The sequence below is a fragment of the Crocodylus porosus genome, unplaced genomic scaffold (assembly GCF_001723895.1).
Source record: "Crocodylus porosus isolate Cpor-Errol unplaced genomic scaffold, CroPor_comp1, whole genome shotgun sequence".
Lineage (NCBI taxonomy): Eukaryota > Metazoa > Chordata > Crocodylia > Crocodylidae > Crocodylus > Crocodylus porosus.
The window spans coordinates 26557186-26580077 of record NW_017728886.1 but is presented as its reverse complement, the minus strand read 5'-3'; the positions used below and the strand labels follow the sequence as shown (position 1 = coordinate 26580077).

The 22892-nt window shown below is 44.5% G+C and overlaps 1 protein-coding gene across 2 annotated transcripts in view; it reads left to right on the top strand.

Annotated features, from left to right (window-relative positions):
• Positions 1–22892, top strand: part of KIAA1462 (KIAA1462 ortholog) — a 91228-nt gene that overhangs the window by 53588 nt on the left and 14748 nt on the right. For both annotated transcript variants that reach the window (XM_019531320.1, XM_019531328.1), the window contains exon 2: positions 20051–20409. In XM_019531320.1, the coding sequence (XP_019386865.1) occupies positions 20111–20409 (299 nt within the window). In that variant the 5' untranslated portion in view covers positions 20051–20110. The remainder of the gene's footprint in view (positions 1–20050; positions 20410–22892) is intronic.

Genomic DNA, 22892 nt, shown 5'->3' with positions numbered 1-22892 from the left:
GGGAGATGGGAGTGGCCAGGGCCTTACCCAGCCCTCTTCCCTAGTGCAGAAGCCAGCACAGATGATTTTTCAAGGAATGGGGGTGGTAATTTGGAAATTTTGGAGATTACTGTCTCCTGGAGAGCCATGGGGAGTGGGTAGGACAGCGACTACCTGAGGCAGGTTTCCTTTTTTCCCCGGCAGCTCCTTGGGTGGGACAACATAATCCTACCCCAAGTACAAAGCGGGTTGATAAAATATCAAGGCCAGGCTGGGGCCCCAGGTTGTGTCTTCACTTCCATTTTGATTATTCAGAGTTGCTGGAATTAGATTCTATAACATACTCTTCAGTGTTCAGGAAACACTTAGTGGACTGCTCTGTCTGCCTTGAGTGTGTGTATTAAGCATTAGTAGATTATAGTGGAACGTTGTTTTTAAGTATGTAATTTGACTAGCCTTTCATGACCCAAGGAGCACATAGAAAACAAAACAAGGATACATTGTTCAATGGGCGTGGAAAAAAGTTTTCTGCTTAGCTGTCTAATTAGAGAAAGATCATTTAAAATAATTCTCCTGACTGCTCCAGCAATGACAATGCTACATGCAAATTTGGTTTTGCCCAAAGCCCATTTGTTTGGAGGCTGATGCATTTCTAAATTTCTCAGTCATTTTTGAGCATAAGCAAGTTCCTGCCCAAATCAGTTCTAATGACTTTGGCAGGAGTCCATCCTAATTAACCTTGAGGGAATTTAGCGGTGGGAGAGTGTGGTATGAAACAATTGTTCTCTTCTAATTTTCACAATGTGTTGACCCAACCAGGAGTTACGTCTCTGAAATCTTCTGGGTCTTTGCTGCCCCACTGCAGCAGTTTATTTGTTTTTAACAGATGTTGTTTTCCTCTACTTCTGAGTGGAAAGGGTTATCTCACTTGCTAAACCTTGCTATTGTGCTTTGTTTCAAGAGTCCGTGGACTTGCAGAACACTGGGGAAGTTTACTCACTAGTTCCGGCTACAAAAGAAAGGGTGGTCAGTCTTTCAGCAATCTGGATATGATCTTTAAGATCTCATAGGAGGATGATGGGATCTTTTAACATCTACAGTAGCGATAACTGGTGGTTGTTAATTACACCAAACAGTGAAAGATGGTAGTGGTACAAGTTGCCGAAGTATATCAGGATTGAAATATTAACATGCGTCAGTGATTCCTTGGACAGTATTAATTGAATGTAGTATGCCTAAATTTCCAAGTGTGGCCACTAATTTTCAGTGCTTCAGTTTTGAGGTGCAAAAGACACCAGTAAATGTCATAAGGTAGACATCCAAAATCAGTAGCCATTTAGGAAAGTCAGGACACTCTCTCTTCCTCTACACTGCTAACATTTTTTTAGCCAGTCTTTAAGGAATCTCAGCACTCAAACATTTTGCCACCATAAACCCTTGCTTAAGGCTACCTCATGATCAGTGGCATATTATGAACTTACAATTTAGTACTTCTGAACCTCATGAGTACATATATTCACTAATCCTTTACAATATTACTATGGTTTTAGGATCTTGCAATGAACAAAACAAAAGCTATTGTGTGAATGCGTGAGAAGTGGATGCAAGGGGCATTTATGATACAGATATAGATCTACAGGAAGGCTGTTGCTTCTCTAGAAAAGTATGCAAAATTAATGTAAAACAAATAGAGAGGAGAGGCTGGTGGATAAACAGAAGGGGCATGCAGGACTGTGCTCACCACCACACAAGATCTTCATCAGTCTAAAAGAAGGGGATGCCGCATAGCCCTATGGATCCTCAAGGACAAGGCACCAACTGCATTTGTGAGGAAGAGAAAGTGTTTGTTTGCAGGGTTTTTTTTCCCTTGAATCCTGGCCTGAATGGCTGACCAATCCTGCTGTGATTAGTAGAATGCTAATGTGTGTAATCCTTTTGATCATGGTGCCCAAGCTTTATAACCCATGTCGCCGTCATCTCAAAGTAGTCCAACTCTCTGATGGATCCCTTATTAAAACACTCCACACTTCAAAAGATTAAATGCAATTATTATTGTGATCTCTCTGTGTTTTGCCCAAACTGAGTGCTTTTTCTATCGGTTAAAAAAAAAAAAAAAGGAAGAAAAAAAAGAACCGCATATTTTAGTGTGGGAACAATTTATTCGGGCTTTGCGTGGAGGTATTTTAAGTGGAGCTGTTGGCATTCAAGGTCTTAATTTTAAGACACAGTCAAGAAATACAAGTACTATGTGTTTTGTTGCCCTGACAAATTTATTCCTACCAAGTGGCATAAACAGCACAAGAACGCCCAGTTCATTTTTAAAACATGTTGTCTTTTATAGCTTGTTTTTTTGGAGGGAAAGGAGTTGGCTAATCCCATTGTGTCTGATAAATGTACTTTACTATTTAGTTCTGCTGTTGTGATAAACAAAAGCTATCATTTGAGAAAATACTTCATCCTCTGCCAACTGCTCTAGGAACCAGATACATCTTCAGTATGGAAGACAACTGAATATATATTTTTATTGCTCTTTTTGTGCATGGAAATAAGAAGCCAAGGACAACCCCCCCCCCACTTGCATTGCTTCTGGAACAGCAGTAGAGTGCTTTTTCTCTATTGGAAACAAGCTGTAGACAATCTGAACACCAGCTACGATGGGAGCTGGGAGAAGCTGTTTTCCTTATTTGGCTTTGAAAGCACTTACCCAGTTGTTTGCTCTTGGACAACTTTTTAAAATATTCTAAATAAAAAAAGTAGAGTCTGAATGATTCCCCTTTCTTCCCTGATCAAATCTACCCAGTGACAAACTAAATATTGATATAATAGAAATTAATTAACAGTAAGCATGCACGCGCACACCCCCCCCGACATAATTAATCCCTGCAAGAGTCTGGCATCACTACGAACAGCTAAGGTGGCCATCATAGAGGACATTACGGTTTTCTTGAAGAGAAAAATAGAGGACATAAAAGTGGTGGGTTTCATATCAATAGAGGACAGAGTAGCAGAAAACCAGAATGTCCTTCGTGATGGCCACTCTACAAACAGCCCAAGCCAGTACCTAACTCGGAAGAAGAGGCAAGCTTTGCATTGTGCTAACAAACCAGGGTTGTGACAGATGAGAAGCAGAAGTCATTCCCAAGGGTCTGGATACCAATGAAGAGTACCCAGCTGACTGTCCACCTCTCCCCACCTCCTTGATAGTGAGGAATCCACTGTGTTTTGTTAGCCAGGAATCAGGCTCTTTTATATAGGTTATTTATTCTTTACTTTAACATTTCCCTTCCTCCCTTTTCCAGCTTTTCTTAGGAGCCTTGTTTATCATTACACTGTTATTGGGCATAATTCCAAATGGATTTTGTTGGGGATTTCTGCTCATAAATTGATGGAAAGGGTATGGACCCTGATTTTCAGCAAGTGTAAGTCTTTGTGCTTTTTATTTTTCCTGAGAGAAAAATATGTTGCCTTTCCTTTTCACAGGTAACGAAAGGTAAATGCAGCATTCATGTTGTTTCCTGTGAGATGAATTAGAGAGGCATACAAATGCAGGAACATAGGGACTAGACACAAAGTTCAGTTTCCCAGCCTACAATCATTTTGGCATGTCCTTTCTTCTTGAAGGCATCAGAGATGACTTGTCAGTTAGCGCTGCTGTCTTTGAAATCCCAAATATGGTTTGGCTGTAATAGAAACTCTCCCAGAGATTTTTCCAGATGGGTATCAATGATCTGAGGCCTCCCAGTTCTGAGGGATGCCAGGGCTGCCTCAGCTCAGCAATCTAGTAGTCTTGTCTGTGGTGAGTCCAAAGGTTTGAAACTCATTCCTTGTTAGAGCAGTTGAAGCCCATACCTTCCTGTCTCACAAAGGGTTATCTCAGCTTTTATTTCTAGTATGTGTTCTTTTCAGTATGGCCTCTGCTGGCCCTATATTTCCTTCCAACCCTCCTCCTTTTCTCCTGTGATTTCCTTTGAGTAATGAGAGTGTTGGGCTTTAGGGGCTGCTATAACATTTATGCTGATTTTGATTTGGTTTTGTTTTTATGTACAACACCCAAGGGAGCCTTGGCAGGATGGATCACACATGACACTTTATAAATAATATTTTCATTTTATTATTGACTGTACTTGAAAAAGTAAATTAACATGTTACGAGTCAGTTAAGATGCTTGTTCAATAGACCTGGTTGGGAATTTTCCATTAGAATGTTCTTTAATAGGAAAGTGTTGGTTTTGCTAAATATTTCCCATCAGGAAAAATGCACAGTATTGAACTTTATTTCCTTATTGTCTATTGCTGTAAAGGAACTGTAGCTCTGTCTTTGTCTATGTTCTGGGCTCCCTGGAAGACTCCATCTCCTATAAGGACGCTTATGCGTGTACGTTTTGTAAGGATCCACCTATGAGGGAGACATCTACTGTGGAGGAAGAGAGCCCACCTACTTCTTATCCCAATAACATTGAGGTTAGAGCAGTTGCCAAGGAAGCAGGAGACCCAGGATCTAAGCTAGAAGAGAGTTGAACCCACATTTCTCATTTTCCAGAGAAGGGTCCTAACCATGAGGACATGAGCTAGCTGCCCCAATGGGGCACTTCTAGAGACATAGACGTTCAGGTAACTTGATGGCTGTTGTAGAATAGGATTGAATCATTTAGATGCCTAAAAGTTATATAAGATCTTCTTAGAGGTGGAATAGATTTGGGGTTCAAGAGTTTTGGGAATGTCAAACTATTTTATTTCCAGTGAAGATGAAACATCCCAACATTTCCAAATCAGATTTATTTTGAGCAGACTCATTTCATAGAAAACTACTACGTTTGAACTTTTAGGACAAATGTTGAAATATGAGGATTATGCATAGGAAGGAAGTTCCAAATTTTAGTCAGTTCTCTTGTGTAAGCTTAACTTAGAAAAAAGAAAAGATCAAGCTTGATATTTCCAACAGAGGAGTCTAGTACTTGTTGCATAGCTTAAATTCTCTAGGCCTTTCCTAGCAATCACTGGCATTTATAAGTGTGTAAAAGTCAGAATGATCAGGTGCCAGCAGCTGCCTTATTTTGGGTGTCTATTGTGGAGTACCATTTTGGGTCATAGTTATCATTTGGTATTTTCAATACAAATCTGATAAAATTTTTAACCCTAACCCTTAAAAATTTAGTTTTAGGATAAAGCTTGACATGTTGCCAAGTGCTTTGGTAGCAGTGAAACTGCAAGCATTTCAGATGAAAAATGTAAGCCATGGTGGAGTATTTTTTATTTTAATGGAAAAGCAGGCCTATGAACAGTGTCAAGAGGTTGTCTAGTCCACAGGTGCTCAGCCTTCTAGCCCCAGTGGGTCAGATTGCATGGACAGGATCAGTCTGCAGGCCAGATCCAGCGTGGAGTCAGTGCGCTTGATTTGGCCCAGAGCAACCCCAGGTCTGCTGGCTACAGCCATGGAGCAACACTGTGTGCCAGACCTGATCCCACACACTGGAGCAACCCTATACCCTCCAGATCTGGCCCTCCTTGTCAGTGTGACCTGACACACAGTGTTGGCACTGGATTTATGACCCAGATACCTTGTTCTGGGTGGACCCAAATGCTCAGACCAGGACTGTTGTTGTCAGTCTGAGGGCTTGGGTCCACTCAAAACAAGGTATCTGGGTCATAAATCCAGTGCCAACAATTAGCACCTCCTCCAGGACAGGGATGGTGACTCTGACTCACGGACTGGGACCAGGTCCAGTCCCAACAACTGGGGACTGGGACTCAGACCAGGACTGGAGGGCTGTAACCTGAGGGTTTGAGGCTGCCAGAACAAGATATCTGGGTCATAAATCCAGGACCAACATGTAGCCCAATGGGGCTCCCCTCCAACCCAGAAATTTAACATCAAGGGACCAATAGCAGCATTAATTGTTGTAACATTCTCCCACCACCAAATTTCAGGACCTGTGAGGAGTCCTGAGGACCAGGTGATGCAGCCCTACAGACCAGATTCAGGCTGTGGCCCAAGGGTTGAGTACCACTGCTCTAGCCTATTCCTCTTCATTCGGCAGGACCAGTATCTAGACTGTCTTTGCTTAGATGTCTAGTTTATCTAACCTGTCCTTAAAATCACCAGTGAAGAAAATGTCATAATCTTCCTACAGCTTCAGTGACTCACCACTCTTACTGTTCTGTCTCAGGAAACACTTTCTAACCTTAATTTCCTTTGCAAATTACACCAAATAATTCCTGTTTCACTCTCCTAGACATGGTGAATAGTTGGTCACTGTCCTCATTTTATCAATACTTGATAATTTTTTAAGATTGTTATCATGTACCCCTTCCCCCCCCCACTTTTTAGACCAAATAAACCCAGTTCTCTCTACCTTTTCCTATAATGGCACGTTTTCTAAGCCTGTGTCATTGTTTTTTTCTTGCCCTCCTTTGGATCCTCCTGAACTCTTCTACATCTTTCTTAAAGTGGGATGCACAAAGCTGGACAGACACAGTGCTCCAGATAAGACCTCACCAGTATTGAATAGGGTACAATAATTACCTACTAACCTTACATATGACAATTCTGTTAATACTTTCCAGAATTACATTTATTGTTTTACAACAGTATCACATTATTGACTTCCGTTCAATTCAGCCCTGTTCAGTTCAACTATTATGCACAATAGCTGCTGAGCCAGTTATTTCATAATTTGTTGTTGTTTGATTCCCCTCCCCCCTTCCTAAATGTAGCATTCTGTATGTTAATGAATTTTATTCTCTAATTTATTTAAAACATTTTGAATTCTACTCCTATCCTTCAAAATGTTTGTACTGTCAAAATGTTTGACACCAGCTTGATGTCATCTGCCAGTGTTTTCAATTGCTTTCTGTATTCTAGCAACCAAGTTATTTAATGAATAGACCTGGATCCCAGAGGGTCCCTTAAGGGTCACCACTGGATGGATCCTCCCAGTGTGACAGTGAACTATTACAAAGTGTTCTTTGGAAAATTTTTCTTATACAAGGCACAGGCAGGGGTGGATTGCGGGATGCACTGGTGCAGTTGTACCCCCTTCCCCTCCTTTGATTTATGCTCCACCCAAAGTTTAAAATCAAGTGTCTAGCAGTGGTAGTAGCATTCTAATCAGTCAGTGCTGAGGAAGTCAGTTGACTTCATGGCTCATTAAAATCAACCTGCTTTTATAAAAAACTCTTGTGTTAACAACCCTCTCTTCTTTTTAGTGGTTTTGATGTTCCACCAATCTTTGTTCTGCAGTTTTGCTGTCTGTTAGCTGCTTCTGGTAATAAGGTTCCTGTTTCACAGCACTGCAGATCATTTCTTTAACTCATTCCAATGAAGATATATATTTTTTCTTCAATCTTAAACTAAATAATACAACCCTAGATCCCTAGCTTATTAGTAAAGCTTCTAGTTTATTTTAACTGGGGAAAAATATGTGATGTTATAAAAGTGATGATGCACCACAACATCTGCACCCTTTTTCAAAATTCTAGATCCATCTCTGGGCTTGGGTAAAGTATGTGTGTGTGTACACAAAAATATGCCATGCTGGACTGTGTGCCTACTTCCTGAACCAGACTCAGTATAGCTTCATTTATGGGTTGCTGCTGGCAAACTAATTAAGACTGCTCAAATATAGCTGCCCCTCTTCCAGTTCTGGAGGTAGCGCATGCAAAATAGCATGACACATTTAAGAGCATGGCTGCCTGATTCAGCTTGTGGTAAAGGCATGCTTTTCAGTATAGTTTTACTTGATTGCACCTAGATCTTCTAATGATTTCACCTACATCAGTAGTCTTCAAATTTTTTTAGCTCTGTACCCCTCTACCTGCAAAATACAGCTGCTTGTGCTCTTTACATCCAGTGTATCTCTTCATGTTTACTTCTTAGGAAGAACATTGAGAACATGTCAGTGCATGATAATGCCAGTACTTACTGTGCATTGTCACATTGAGTGTGACAGAACACCCTTTAGGGTGTCTGTCACTTTAAGGGCTGGAGCAGGGAGCTGCCAGGTGAGAGTGGCCATTTTGGGAGAGCTCTGTTATAAGAGCAGAGCATTTTGAAATCAGCTGCTTCTTAGTGACATTGCCTGATGGACCTCCAGATCCAGGAATATCTCAGAGGTAAGGATGAGGCTACAGGGAAGGAGGAGACCACATTAGTCCTGGGCATGACCTAAAACTGCACCCTGCCAGGACAGGGGGACCTAGAGGTCCTGCCTGTGGTGGGGCAGGACCACGTAAATACCAGGACCGAGAACCTCCCCGGTGTAAGGTGGGTCAGGGTGCCTAAACCCTTACCTCCACCATTGGGTGGGTTATCTGGAGAGCTACAGTGGGGCAAGCATGCTTTGTGAAGCACCTGAGCCTGTAGGGGTGCAAGATCCTGGACCCTGAAAGTGGCAGGATGGAGTAGTGGGGCCAGTTAAGCTGAGAGAGTCCTGAGGGTGTGTTTGACCCTGGGCCCTAGTGGGAGGGGTGGTGTGTTTGCCCAAGGGGGCAGGAGTAGGGAATGGCTTGGTGAGGGGCTAGGGTTGAGAGAGCCCAGAGTGGGGTAAATCAGTGGTCACTGCCCAGATGAGGGTCAAAGTGGACCCAAAAGGCTGGGTGAGGGCTGACTGAAGAGAGTAAGCAGAGGAATCAGCAGTCACCACCCAGATGAGGGTCATGGGAGAGACCCAAAAGGCTGAGCCAGGGCTGTCTGAAGTATGAGTGGGCAAGCCTGAGGATCTCTCCCGAGTAGGGCAGTGGGAATGTGGCCTGGATAGGCGGTATGGAAGAGGCCCTTGTGAGAGGGGGACGGAGTGTGAGAGACCCTTGTGAGGGGGAGCAGTAAGAGAAAGGCCCAAGTAGGGTGGTATGTGAGTGGTCTTACAAGGGGCTATGTTTGACCTGGCTGTAAGCCGGAGCTGTTTATGTTTACAGCATGACATCAGCGAAGCATGGGTTACGCATAAGGATGGTAGGAGCATGTACTGATTGCCTGTGGTCATTTGGGTGCACAAAGATCAGCCTCCCACCTATGTGACATTAAATCATTTACCAACAAGGCGTGGCAGGAGAGCAAGGTGGACAGTTTGCCCAGAGACAAAGGCAGAGCCATAGTATCAGGCCTAGAAGGTGCCTTTGTCACATTGACCAATCAGAAATTCCATTGCCATTACTAACGTCTAGGCATGTGACCCTTGGCAAAGTGCTGTATATCCCCCAGGGGTATGTGTACCCTAGTTTGAAATCCACGCTTTCCTAATTTGCTATGAAAATAACATGTGAGACTTTCAATAACCTTACTAAAGTCAAGATTCATCATATCTTTAGCATCTCACATATGCATACAGATTTTTTCCAGTATCTCTGTAGTGTCAAAATTAGACCAACTGCTTTTGGATTTCCCAGGGTTCTCTTCCCCCCCCCCCCCTTTTAAAGATCAGTGTTGGCCCTTTGCCAGTCCTGTGCATTTCACCCATCCACCATGAATTCCTGAAGTTCATTTCTAATCATTCAAAGATTGATTTGGCAAGTACCTTTAAGTATTCAACAGTAAATTTCATTAGACCCTGCTGACTTGGATATATTAAACTTAATATTCCTTAACCTGCTATTCCCTTATTCTGACCTGTACGCTGACCTCATTGTTGTAATTGGTCATAATTAACGTTTTTGTGAAGACTGTTCAAACATTTGGATTATGTTTTTTTCAAATTTGAATGCTTTCTGTAATCCCTGTTACTGCACTATGTTGACTTCCATTGTATTCCTGTGCTACCTAGCAGCACTGATCAGGGTTTGGAGTGCCAACTTGCTAAGCATTGTACAAACACAGGCAAGAGAACAATCCCTGCTGTGAAGAGCTTTGGTCTAATTTGATTTTACTGTTTAAAAAATATTAATTTGAAATGTTTGTTTTCAGTGCACTTACTGGAACATATAAGAAAGGGAGTGGAAAATAGAGGAGGTTAAGCAGCCCTTTTTAAGAGAAGCCAAACCATTTTGGCTGAGATTTTTCCTATGCTGAGCATCTGCCTCAGGTTTCTTTTGAAACCTTCATCTAAAAACATTAATTTTGGAGAACAAAATTAGGACACAATTACTTTTGTCTATGTTAGAAAAATCCTTATACCCATTTCAATGAGACACTTTCAATGCCATCATGTTTTTGAGCTGCAGCTTGGAATTTGTCAAGAAGAAGATATTGCTGATGAGAGAGAAGGTGTCTTTTGCTATCCCCATGAAAAAAACACCCAAACTTAGTCAAGCTATAGAACTTTGAAAAATCCCAGTTTGCACACCATAAGTAAAGACTTTTTTTAAATTTTAACCACTTAGTTTTCTAAAGGTTCTTTCCTCACTGAACATCTTCTGGTATCATAGCTTTTGATGTTGACCAGACTGGACATATACCAATCTGACTTTCTGACTCAGCATGCTCCATTTCTTCTCGGCTCCAGTTTGTGATCAAAATGTGCATGGGTACTGAGGAAGGGAAGTTTTGATCAATGAGACTAGAATTGGGAGAAGTGTAGAACAATTGGTTGAGGAGGGTGGGAGCCAGGGGAGAGTGGAACAGAGTAATGGTAAGGGTAAAGTAGGCAGACACAGGTAAAATCAGGACTTCGTGGAAATAAAAAAGGGAAACTGGGACTGAGTGCATTAGAATGCTAATAACCAGTGTAGAGTGTACATGGATAGGGAGGAGGAACGTAGATCTGCCAAACAGTGGTAATGAGGAGGCAAAGACTGGGATTGACTGACCAAAAACGTACACAGCAAAACAAGGATAGCACAGATTAAGACAACAAATCAGAGAAGAGGTAAATGGGAAGCTGAATTAAAACAACATGCCTGTAGAGAATGAGACTGGGGACTAAAATGTGTTAAGGCCTGGAAGATGGAAACGGGAACTGTCTGGGCAAGGAGGTTGGATGCAGAGGCAAATCACTGAAACCAAATATTTTGCTAACTTTTGGTCTGCATTTTCTTGGTACCTGATTTGAGTCCCATGAAGTCTGGTCTGCAAAAATACTGAGGATTCATATCTGCATCTGAAGTTGCTGGGAACTTTGCACTGAATACACAAGGTGCTATTTAATGCTATGTACTCTAAAAAAAATCAGTCCCTGAGCATCTCAAATTTGGCACCTCAGATTGGTAGAAATGTCTGGCCTTCATCTGTCAGTGTTGCTCAGCTGTCCTTTTATCAAATGGGAATAGTACCACATTCTCATCTTGCAGATGTATGTGGACATAAGCAAATGATGGTGAAGCACTCTGATAGTGTAGCAATAGTGCTATCAAAAAGTTCATGAGGGAATTAAGAATTCTGGCTTCATAGCAGGTTGGTAATCGTCTGTATTAAATAAGGCTTAGGACCACCCAGTAAAAACCAAGGAGAAAAAATATCTAGCTATTTATTAAGTGATCCTTGTCCATCCTGCAGATTGAATGAGGTAGGAGTCCTGTGGGATTACATATGTGATCGTGTAATCAAAATGTATATCATAAGGCATATGCACAAGGGGACTGCAGCATTCCTTAACATTCAAGTGCTTTATTTTATTTTGCAATTTCCTTTAACAAATTTTTTGGTGTGTAATGTTGTATAGAATAATGTTTATGAAATGTTACATGCTGATACGCGGCGGTAGGCAGGAGGGATATGCAGTGAAGAATATACAAAGATTGTATTTGAACAGGAACGTGCTCCACCGCATGTCTAGAACTGGAGACCTGCAGATACTACCTGGAGATGGGAGCTGGAGCAGGGAACTAGCAGCATGTCCTCCCACCTTTCTCCCAGCCCCACAGAAGGCCTCACAAGGGTGGTCTGGAGGGTGGCAGTTGAAACAAGAGGATCCAGCGTAGATGGCCTTGAAGACCTTCAGAGTCCAATAGAAGAAAGCAGTGTAGGCTACTGTAGAGCAGTGTGGGCCAACCTCTTTGTCAGGTATGCCAAATGTTAGCCCCACACCGTCCTCTAGTGTCATTCTTGGCAAAGACCTGGCACAGTCATCACATGTGTCTGCTGGAGACGGACCTCAGGGAGCAGCAGAGGATCTTAAACTGCTTGGGCTGACGCGACCCAAAAAAGTAGAGAACTACATTTACATTTCAAAGCAGAACCTGTGAGAGGTGACAGACTAGAATATCTGAGAAGAGACAAAGACACTGACTGTACGAGAGGGGCATGCTATACCTGAGGTACATAAAATACATACTGTGGTCAAGCACCCAAAGGGGAGAAGGGGGTGCAGGTTCACCTGTAAAAACCCTGGCAGAGATGAAGCCTGTGGGATCTCCACTCTGCCACCTAAAAGGACCTGCGGATTCCCCCAGAAGGACTTTCTAAATACCTGACTGTAGGGAGACACTCTGCCCTCGGGATTACCGAAGAGTTATGCAAGGCTTACTGTTGTTGTTTTCCTTTATTATTTGCATTTTAAGTTAGACTAAGTTGTCTATGCTGTCGCTGTGTCTTAGCTTAGGCAGTTTTTCCATTGTTCTTTCTTCTGTGCTTGAAGTTGCAAATCGCTGTGTTCAATAAATGCTCTCTTGAAAGAATTAACTATTCTTCTTCAAGCTTTTATGAATTCAGCGCCACTACCAAAAGTCTAATATTAAGTGTGGTAACAACTCTGATCCCCTTCCTTTGTCCAATCTGCTATTCTGCTTTCTGCTTCCTGCCTTGTGCTTCCTGCCTGATCTGCGGTCCTGCCCTATCGACTACTGTGCTGTCTAGTCCTTCCCAAATCTACTGCTTGCTGCCCACTGGCTGGCAACTACACCCATGCTGCAGTCAAGGGAGTAAGGCGAGGTGGGGAGAAGTGGGGCAGGCCCAACTCTTTGCTGCCCAGCTCTGGCATGGGCATGGGTCTTGGATAAAGCCTTCCAACTCTGTAGGTAAGATCCAAACCATGGGCTATATGTTGCTGACTCCCTAATCTACAGAACTTAGTACTGAGGATCATGATCCTCATCTTTGTGAATAGTAGCTCTAGGCACAGCCACTGTCAGAGCAGCATGATCAAGATCCAGGATGTCCAGGGGTAAGTGGACCTGGCAGAAGGAGACCGTGAGATCAGTGCGTTTGGGGGACCCATCCCTCCTACTTCCACAAGGCATTTTAGTTGCATCCCCTTCCACGGGGGTCCCTTTGTGTCTGAGCACCGGAGATTTTCAATCCTGCTTGCGCATGTGTGCGCTCACACAGGCTTTTTTTGTTGTGTGTTTGTTTCTTTGACTGGTGAAATTTTGAGGTAGTCAAAGAAGGTTTGGCCCTTTTTTCCACTGTATCACAGAGTTGGACTGGCTGACTTTGACAAGTCGGAAACACTGGCAAGATAGCAGCATCCTCAGGAAGCAAAACCGATCAGAGAACGATGATGTCATTGGCAAACAAAACAAATGAACTCTGGGAAAACAAACTGTTTGCCAGTATTGTTGTTCTTACCTCAAATTAGAAAATCTGCACATTGGCTGTCTGGCCCTGTCTGATAGATTTGAGAAAGAAGCAGGAAAAGTTTTGCCACTCATGCTAACCCATTTGGTTTTTGTTTTGTTTTATGTGTAGAAGGATGTTGGGGCAAGGGGTGCCCCAATATTGAACCTGAGTTTTGAACATTTGCTGGTCCCTTAATGGACCTTAGGCACTAATGCCCCAATTGCATTTACAGCTTTGTTCAAGCAAAATTGCGCCGGTTTCCGTGACTCTGCTATTACAGTGCTCTCATCTGACTTGGGAGGAAGGTTTCACCATGTCTGTGCTTTAGCAAATAGGACTAATTTCTGGTCAGCTGTCATTCATCCAAGGAATTACCCTCATGCTTTTCAGTCACCCAACACTTCCTAGCTTGGAGCCTGAATTGTTTGTGTTGCCAACAATACCCCTGTGTAACTGCATGTGATCCTAAGAAATCAGTGCTTTTACGGTAGGCCACAACCTCTCCTGCCTGCTTGTGAATCATGGTGGTAAAGAAGGTAGTAAGGTAAGTTCTCAGGCATGTTGCCAGTAGTGAGAACCAATTCCTTCATATAACTGACCGAGGGACAGAGGTAATTTATTAGGGCATCTACTCCACCTTTCTGCTATTGCCCAGTTATACCCCCTTTTATATCTACTCAAGTTTTATCTTATTTGAGTTGAAAGGGGCTAGTCAATTTAGCAAGTACACATTTGCCAAAAAGTCTTATAGATACTATTGTTAAAAGTATATACTAAGCTAAATAATTGAAGGAAGTTAAGGAGATAGCTTTCTCTCTCTTTTTCACATTGGCTTATGTGGTGTATTTAATATCATTGTTTGTATAGACACTTTTTTCCATCTGGTCCGTTGTTTTATTTCTTCTTTTGTTGTTATTTGCGTTGCCTCACCACATGTGAGAAAACACACACCAAGAAAATATGCAAAACCCACAGACCGAGAATTGAATCATGTGGCTGTATGATGAAGAGAGAACTGAGCTAGCTAAGGTACTAGCAGCTGCAGCGGCTCAGAGCTCAGCACTGGCCAGTTGAGCCTGCTTGAGAGACTGCAGTGTTGACCTACTCTGACTGATGTACCTAAGGTCAGACATACTGGCTAGGGACAGAAGTTACTAGAGGTGCACCAATTGATAGGTAGCATATTGGATTGGCACTGAAAACAGGAAAATTAACATTATTGGCCATCAGCTTTTTTTGGCTGATAATGTCACCAATAAATGCCACGTTCATGCATGCAGCCACAGCATGCACATGGCCAGGATTGCAGCCCAGCAGCTTGGAGAGCAGCCTCCTGCTGGTAAGTCTGTGGGAGGAAAGGAGCATGGGGGAGGCAGACTCAGGTCCCCATGGTGAGAGAAAGAGTAGGGCAGGGGCAGGTGCTGCCCAACCAGGGCGGTAAATGTGACCCTGGGAGTGTGACGGGGGACCCTGTTCAAATGGACGGGTTGGGGTGTGTGGCCAGGTGCTGGCCAGGCTGGCACGCTGAGGCAAGGGGGGAAGGGAATTAAACCCAGATGGGTGGACGGGTCATTTTCGACCTGGAGGGATGTGGGCAGTGGGGTCCCCCAGGGCTCAGTCCTTGGGCCCGCACTGTTCAACATCTTCATCAGTGACTTGGACAAGGGGGTGAAAAGCACCTTGTTCAAATTCACAGATGACACTAAGATGTGGGGAGAAGTGGGCACGCTAGAAGGGAGGAATAGGCTGCAATCGGACCTGGACAGGTTACAGGGGTGGGCGGATGAGAATAGGATGGGATTCAACGCTGACAAGTGCAGGGCGCTGCACCTAAGAAGAGAGAACCAGCACCATACCTACAGGCTGGGGAACTCCCTTCTCATCAGTACAGAGGCAGAAAAGGATCTTGGAGTCATTATAGACTCCAAGATGAACATGGGCCGCCAATGTGGGGACGCAGTCAGGAAGGCCAACCTCCAGTTCTGGGCGCCGCACTTCAGGAGGGATGTGGACAATATTGAGAGGATCCAGAGGATGGCCACTCACATGATCGGGGGCAGCAGGGCAGGCCCCTGTGAGGAGAGCCTACGAGACCTGAACCTGTTCAGCCTCCACAAGAGAAGGCTGAGAGGGGATCTGGTGGCTGTCTGTAAACTGGCCAAGGGAGACCAGCAGGAAATGGGAGAGTCCCTGTTCCCCTGAGCACTACTGGGAGTAACAAGGAATAACGGCCATAAGTTGACAGAGAGTAGATTCAGGCTCAATATCAGGAGACGCTACTTCACTGTCAGGGCAGGTAGGAGCTGGAACCAACTTCCAAGGGAAGTGATGCTCGCTTCTACCCTGGGGGTCTTTAAAAGGAGGCTAGATAGACACCTTGCCAGGGTTATTTGACCCCACTTTCTTGTCATGGCAGTGAGTCAGACTTGATGATCTGCTCAGGCCCCTTCCGACCCTACCAACTATGAAGCCCCCTTTCCCCCTGCCTGCAGAGGACCCCAGCCAGGGTTTAAACCCCCTCCCCCCAGCCTCAGCTGGCACATGACCACCACCCTGCCCCTCTGCTTGAACAGGGAGCAAGGGAAAAGCCAGGCAGGAGCTGCTTTGCCCCTGCCAGGCAGACCTCGACTATGGTCCTGTGCAGGCAGGGGAAAGGGGGCAGTTTAAACCCACCTCCCTGGTTCTGGATCTGAGTCAGGGTTTGCCCTAGAAGGGAGGTAGCCCCTGCCATGTTTCTGCACCCCCCCACCCCCGCTCAAGGGAGGAGAGGGCAACCCTTGCCAGGGTTTTCTCCCTCATTCAAGAGGAGAGCAGGGGGCATGGTCATGCCCTGGCCTGGGTTGGCATGCTATGGCGGGGAGCCAGGGTGTTTAAATCCTGCTCCCACCCCACCTGAACATGCAAGCCTTGGGCCAGGGTGTGGCCATGCCCCCCACTGCTAGAACAAGTAGTGCAGGAGGGCAAAAGCTTGGCAGGGGCTGTCCCCCCACCCCCTAGGCAAACCCTGCCTGGGGTCTGGGGCCAGGGAGGGGCTTTAAACCTCCTCCCTCCCCTGCCTCAGCCTGCAAGCCTCCAACTTGGGCATGGCCATGCCTCCTGCTCTCCACTCGAGCAGGAGGAGGGGGCCTGGCAGGGGCTGCCCCCTTACCCCCCAAGAGCAGACGCAGTCTGCAGTCCTGTGCAGCCACAGAGGGCCTCCCAGCCTCAGCCTGTGAGTCACTGGCTGGAGCATGGCCATGCCCACCCTGCCCTGCTGTCTGCCTTAGGTGGGGGCAAAACCTTGGCAGGGACTGCCCCCCCCTCCCCAAGCAGGGGACAGAAGCCTGTCTAGCACCCCCACCTTCTGGCCTGAGCCACTGCAGTCATGTGGATGCACTTCCAGAATCAGAAGTGAATGTCTGCTTGCTCGTTTCTTGGTTCAGTCTACGTAGTTTCCACTGACCTGCAAAGACTGAACTGATTCAGCCTCAGGCATTTTGACTGTCTGTACTTAGCCACTCTGAGTGATTTACCTAAGGTCCATTCTCAAAAGAAGGAATGGGCTCTTAAGTCTTTGAAGCGTCAGATTCACACCCACCCAGGGCACCATCTTCTGTTCCAAATCTATCCTAATTCTATTTGTACTGGTTTTACTGGGGACTAACAGAACTTGCACCTTCTCAGTAATGTGACAGCTGTCAGTTATACTGATAGGCACTGTGGTTAAAAGTACTGCAGAGTCCGTACTACAGGCTGCCACTGGAGGACTCTTAGAAGGGGAGGGGAAATGAATGATGCTGTCTCAGGTCTTGGAGGATGCAGTACGCTTGGCTGCCCCACATTTCCCATCTCTCTGGAGGATGTAGACCACCGGCAAAAGAGGAGCAAGGTACAAAGCAGGGAATATAGTTTTGTGTAAGGCTTCCTGCAACTCCATGGTCTCTTCCTGCTGCTTCTGAACTGATAGTGGTGATGATGGTGGTGGGTGGAGGTGTGTGTATGGGTGGGGGTGATAGTCCTGAGCTCATGGTAGTGGGTGGCAGGTGAACAAAAGGTCTGTTCCCAGGCACGTTGGTTTGTTTGGGGTTGGGTTTTTGGGGGTGGGGGCATTGAAATGGAAAGCACTGTGCATGTGTTATGGAAGTTTGAGACCGTAGGGAATTGTCTTGAGACATGGAGAGGGGAGGCTGGAAGCAGAAGGTCAGCTAAATTTCTGTGGGGAACCAGGTTAGATTGGAGGACAAAAGAAGCATGGGGTGTTTCTGAGTTGAGAGGGATTTGTGTCTATCCTGCCTTCTGCTTGACTTCAGAAACAATAAAATCATGTTATGAATGAGGGGAGGGGTGACATGGTAGGGAGTGTGGGGAATGGAGACACAGTTGGGGGATGATAGGATAGTGCTGGCAGGAGGGAGAAAGATTAGGAGGCTGAAAGAAACTCTCTTCTCCCACCTGCCCTCACTCTTTCGCTCTCAAAAGAATGTGCTTGCTATGGAAAAAAAAATCTTTCTCCCCAGTCCTCTTTTTTCCCCAGCAAAAGATTTCCTTATAGCACATATCCCTCCTCCTACCTCAGCTTTTCACTTTCAGGGAAAGTGGAAAACTGGCAGTCTCTGCCCATGTTAGGCCTCATTTACCACCAGGTATTGTCCAGTGTAAATCTTCACTGAATCTGTGGGAGCTACTCCTGATTAAAAGCAGTGAAAGCAGGATCAGAATAAGACTCGTGGTTTAAGGCTTTTGAATTTTTCTCCTATTCTGTTTTCCTCTGTCTACATGTCAGTCTCTGACAAGTGTTGGTTTCCACCTGGCTACTAGTTGCAATGGCAGAGAAAGGGTTAATGCTGACACCAAGCCTAAAGACTCACAATAATAACAGGAAAAGCACATTTCTTCCTAGCACCTGTGAGCTCTCCAGTGGGTATTCTATTGTTTATGGAAGTTGCGCTGGATCTTTTTCTCTTCAGAGGTTGAATGGCTGTAGGAGCCAGCTGTTCTGTTTTCTGTGCTCGTACCTTTAATGTATTCTTCACACAGTCCCAGGGGTTAGTGTTCTAGAAACAATTAGGAATAGAGAAATCATTTAAGTTGACCTGAACTGACCTCAGATCCTGTTATTAAAGTATGTAGCAAAACAGGTTCTATCACATACGAGAAACGGATTTTGCTATTTTTTTCCATTATTTTGTCTAGCATGTCTCTTCTGGCTTATACTGAGCTTTTGTTCTACTCTTCTAGCAGAGGATGGTATATGGATGGTATGTGGCTCCTTCTTTCTGTGAACACACTCTTAAAGTATATACTGGAAAAGTGTTTTATTTCTCTGTTAAGGGTGGCATGATGTTGCAAGTGCAGAGTGGGGGTAGGGTGGTTATTCTTGGGGTGAGGGGAGGGGGAGGTTATAGACTCTGCTGTAGTCTCCTAGCAGACTCTAATTCCAGAAGTTAGTATCTTCAGACTTCTGGGTGACAACTGCCTAGTCTGAACAGTCACTGTTGTAACATACTAGTTAAGCATGTTCTCCACAATGGCATCTCCAGACACTTGACAAGGGATGCCTTGAGCATGGGGCTGGATTAGATGACTTCATGAACACCCTTCCAGCCCTGTTTTTCTATGATCCTATACAGAGAGCTTACTACTGCTAACAGTGAATAGAGTTCCTCCTCTAACTCGATGTAGACACGCTTTATAAAGATCATCACATAGGACAGAACCAGGATTTTATTCACAAAACACAGGGCTGTATCAAATCAGTAAAAGATGCAGTTTCATTAGTAACTAGCAACAGTAGCCTGTAATCTTTATTATAGACCTTCTGCCCCAAGAGACGTGTAAGACTTGGCCAGTATGGTCCGAGGCCAAGAGAAGTTTCGTCAGAAAAGTCCTGAACTGCACACTGATCCCATTTGCCTGGGAAATCACTGAGAAATAACAAAAACAGTACCCCAGGACCAGTGTTACAGAATCATTTTACAGAGTTCAGGTGTAGCCTATTTGCAACCTTTGATTTGTAGTAAATCTGATTGCAGATTTTAACAGGCTGCCTAGGTAAAAAGAAGAAAAAAATCTCCAGAAATATCAACGTGTAGAGTCTCTAAACAAAGGGGGCTAATTTAGGCACTCCTGGATGTTAGTAGTACTTTTCATGTAGGGACATAAGCATTTTGCATTGGTATCATGCCTTACTGTTCCCATTGGTCCTGTGCTTAGCTGGAATATTCCAAGAGGGAGTCTGTCCTGTCCTGCGATGTAATCCGTCCCTTCCAGCTTGGGAAGGACCTGGCATTAAGCACAACTCCACAGGATCAGAGTAAAAACTACTTTCAGAGAGAACACTGGTCTGAATCATGTTTATCTCCAGCACAGAGATTTCTCAAGATTGCTTATCAAAATCCAAAGCTGTAATGATCACCAATTTTTTTCAGTCAAATAGACTGACTCAGCAGCAGCACTGCATCTGTTTCTTAAGCTGAGTAAATGTAGATATATTATCTAGGGAAGGTCAACACATGATTCATCAGCATCTGCATGCACTTCAGTGTTATGTATTTTATTATAAGGGTGGAGGATTGAGACCAAAGGATGAAAGTCTAGGTTCAGCAGCTTGCAGATTGACCAAAGATGTCTTTTCTCATTAGAGCAGCCTTCTGTTTCCTCTTTTCAGTGATGGATCCTGCTGGAGAGGGGTTTCCAATGGCACAGCTCTGATTGAAACCAGTGCAACATGTTCAGTGTTGAGGACCTCCTAATTTCTCATGGATACAAACTGACAAAAAACCCTCCTGCTTCCTATGAGAACAGATACGATGGATACCGTCATGAAATTGTAGAGAACAGATCTGCTCTTGGAACAGTGAATGGATTTCAGACAGAACCTGGAGCCTGCACTTACAGCAAGAAACTGGTGGCCAAAGGTAACTTCTGCGACAATGAAAGCTATCACAGGAACCAAGGGAGACAGGCAGGTCCTGGCTACCGCCATGACTTCAAGGGTTTGTCCGCTTTTCCTACTTCAGAAGGGGGGTAAGTTTCGGTGTCATGCCATGGCTTTCCTATCCTTCTGATTCTGTCAGATGACTAAGCATGAATTCAGCCTCTATTACTGTCTGCCCATAATTTCTATTTCCATGCCTCTGAGAGTCTCATCTCACTGTGATTTCACTCAATCACATGCATGTGCTTTTTGCTAGTTGTAGCAAGTGGGGAGGAAAGGAGAAAGAGGGAACAGTTTCATTTATCAGTAGCACACTTTAAAAACAAGGGTGGGCATCAAGAAAAGCCCAGGATTAAAACAGAGCAAAAGAGGACAAATCTTTGCCTCTGGAAAATGCATGGTTTTAAAACTGAACCCAGCTCCTGATTTCACACATGTGCAGTAAGTCCTGGTGGGCATCCAGCTGTGTGTTGCTATCTCTGTGGGTGTTCTTACACAAAAGAGATCTTTATTTTAGGCAGTTCTCCTGGAGCAAACATGAGAAGGTGCCTGTATGTTCCTAGTTAAAGCAGTCCAAACCCAGTAGAAACCTTTGTCATCACTTCATAAAACATGCTTGCACAGCCGCACCTCCCTTAGCAGAGAATACGTGCACTTTAGCGCTGGAATAAAATGGACAGGAAGGACTCTGTGTATACACAGTGCATATTGTGTAATCATATTTTTGCAGTCATTTGTATGCTAAAAATGAACAAAGGGGAGGCTGGGGCAGTAGACCAGCTGGCTAAATATACCAGTGTTTATCAGAAAGAGACCCCTTTCCCCTGTATAAGGGATCTTGAAACTGTTACAGTCCTGAGTTAGTAAATGGGGTCCTGTCATAGTTTTGATGCAGTGTGGGGACAGTCTCCTCCTCTGCTGACCACCTGCACCTTCGATAATGTGGCACAGCCATGCCTCACCCTGGCTGCTAGGCCATTCTGCCATTTCCCTCCACATCTCCTTCCAGTTCGGCTGCCCACAAACTGTTTGGCCGCAACCAACTAAGATTGCTGAAAGGAGCAAATTCATGGTATGTGCAAAATTAAGGAAGCAAGTCCTGTCCTGGGAATGCAAAGGATTTCTGGTCCAGATGAGGCTAAGGTGGTGAGGATCCTCAAGTTTGTTTGGCCTCTTGGAAGTGAGGAGACCTGGAGGGGAAAGAAGGATGGCCTTTAAAAAATGATAGGCAGGAGCTACATGAGATGCTATTCAAAGTGAGCCTGACCTCAGTTGCTAGCGGTCAGCAGTGAAATGAAAAGAGAAGTTAGAGAGGAAACAAAATAAATGTAAACCCAGGAGGAGGATGACAGCATGAACAGAAGGGAAAATGAGAACTGTGTTTGGACTTGTAGCAGGATTCACAAAGGAAAGGAAGAAAACTGGGCTGAATACATGGAGGGCATATCAGCATTACAAGAACTGCTGTATGACAGCTCACCTGTCTGCCCCATTTGAGGTATGAATAGATTGGCTGTTATTGCTGCTGTAAAAGGGAAAGTATGGAGCTCAAATTGTAGTTATTCTTTTTAAAAGTCCTTGACTGAGTTTGACTCTCTGTCTCTCTACCTAACCCCCTATAATATGACAGGCAATGGGACAGAACTGTCAAGTTTACACTCCACTATTCATTCTGTTTTTTTAAATTCCCTTTTTTATTTAAAATAGGGAACAAACTGTTGTGCTTGAAATGTGGAATTTATCGTATTTTCCAAAAAAAATTAAACAACTGTGTTTTATATAGTGAATCCTAAGACACAGTTTCCATATCACAGGAAAGCTTCCAAGTCACTAGCATTCGTGGGCATGGAAAAGCATTTGTTTTAAGCTCTCATATTTTGTCTTTTTTGTAGCATCCAACGCATTTCTGCTGCATCCAGGGAGCAATTTTGAAGGCTGTGGTGTAATTGCACTCTCCTTTCAAAATGGGAACATTCAAACAATTTTAGAGACCAGTTTTATTTATTTATTTATTTTCCAACTACTGATCTGATTGACTAGGGTAGCTCATTAGGCTAGTAATTAACAAATACTTAAAAAGGTGGGAGAGATTATTGAACAACCTGTATCTCGTCTTTCCAGCATTTCTCCATCTCCTGCTCTGGAAAACATTTGATGGGCTCCTCTCTATGTGTGTGTCCTATGATCTGTACCTTAGAAGTAGGCCTGTGTGAAGCAGCAAGTATACACTTTGGATTTGGCCAATTTGGAGGGACAGTGATTCGATTCAGAGATTCGAATCACTGTCCCGATTTGATCTGGCCAAATCAGATCTGAAGAGTTGGCACCGCTTCAGAGATTCAGTCATAAACTAAACAGGCAGCAGTCCTCACCATGCTGGACACAGCTGCCTCCAGCTGGTAAGTCTGTTGTGGTGGGCGGGGGGAGGCAGATCAACACCCCTGTGGTGAGGGAAGGAGTGAAGCTGGGGTAGGTGCCAGCTGTGGGCTGGAGACAGGGCTGTGCCAGGTTCTTCCCAACATGTGGGGGAGGGGGAGGAGGAGAGGAAGGGGGAAGGGGTTTGGGCTGCACT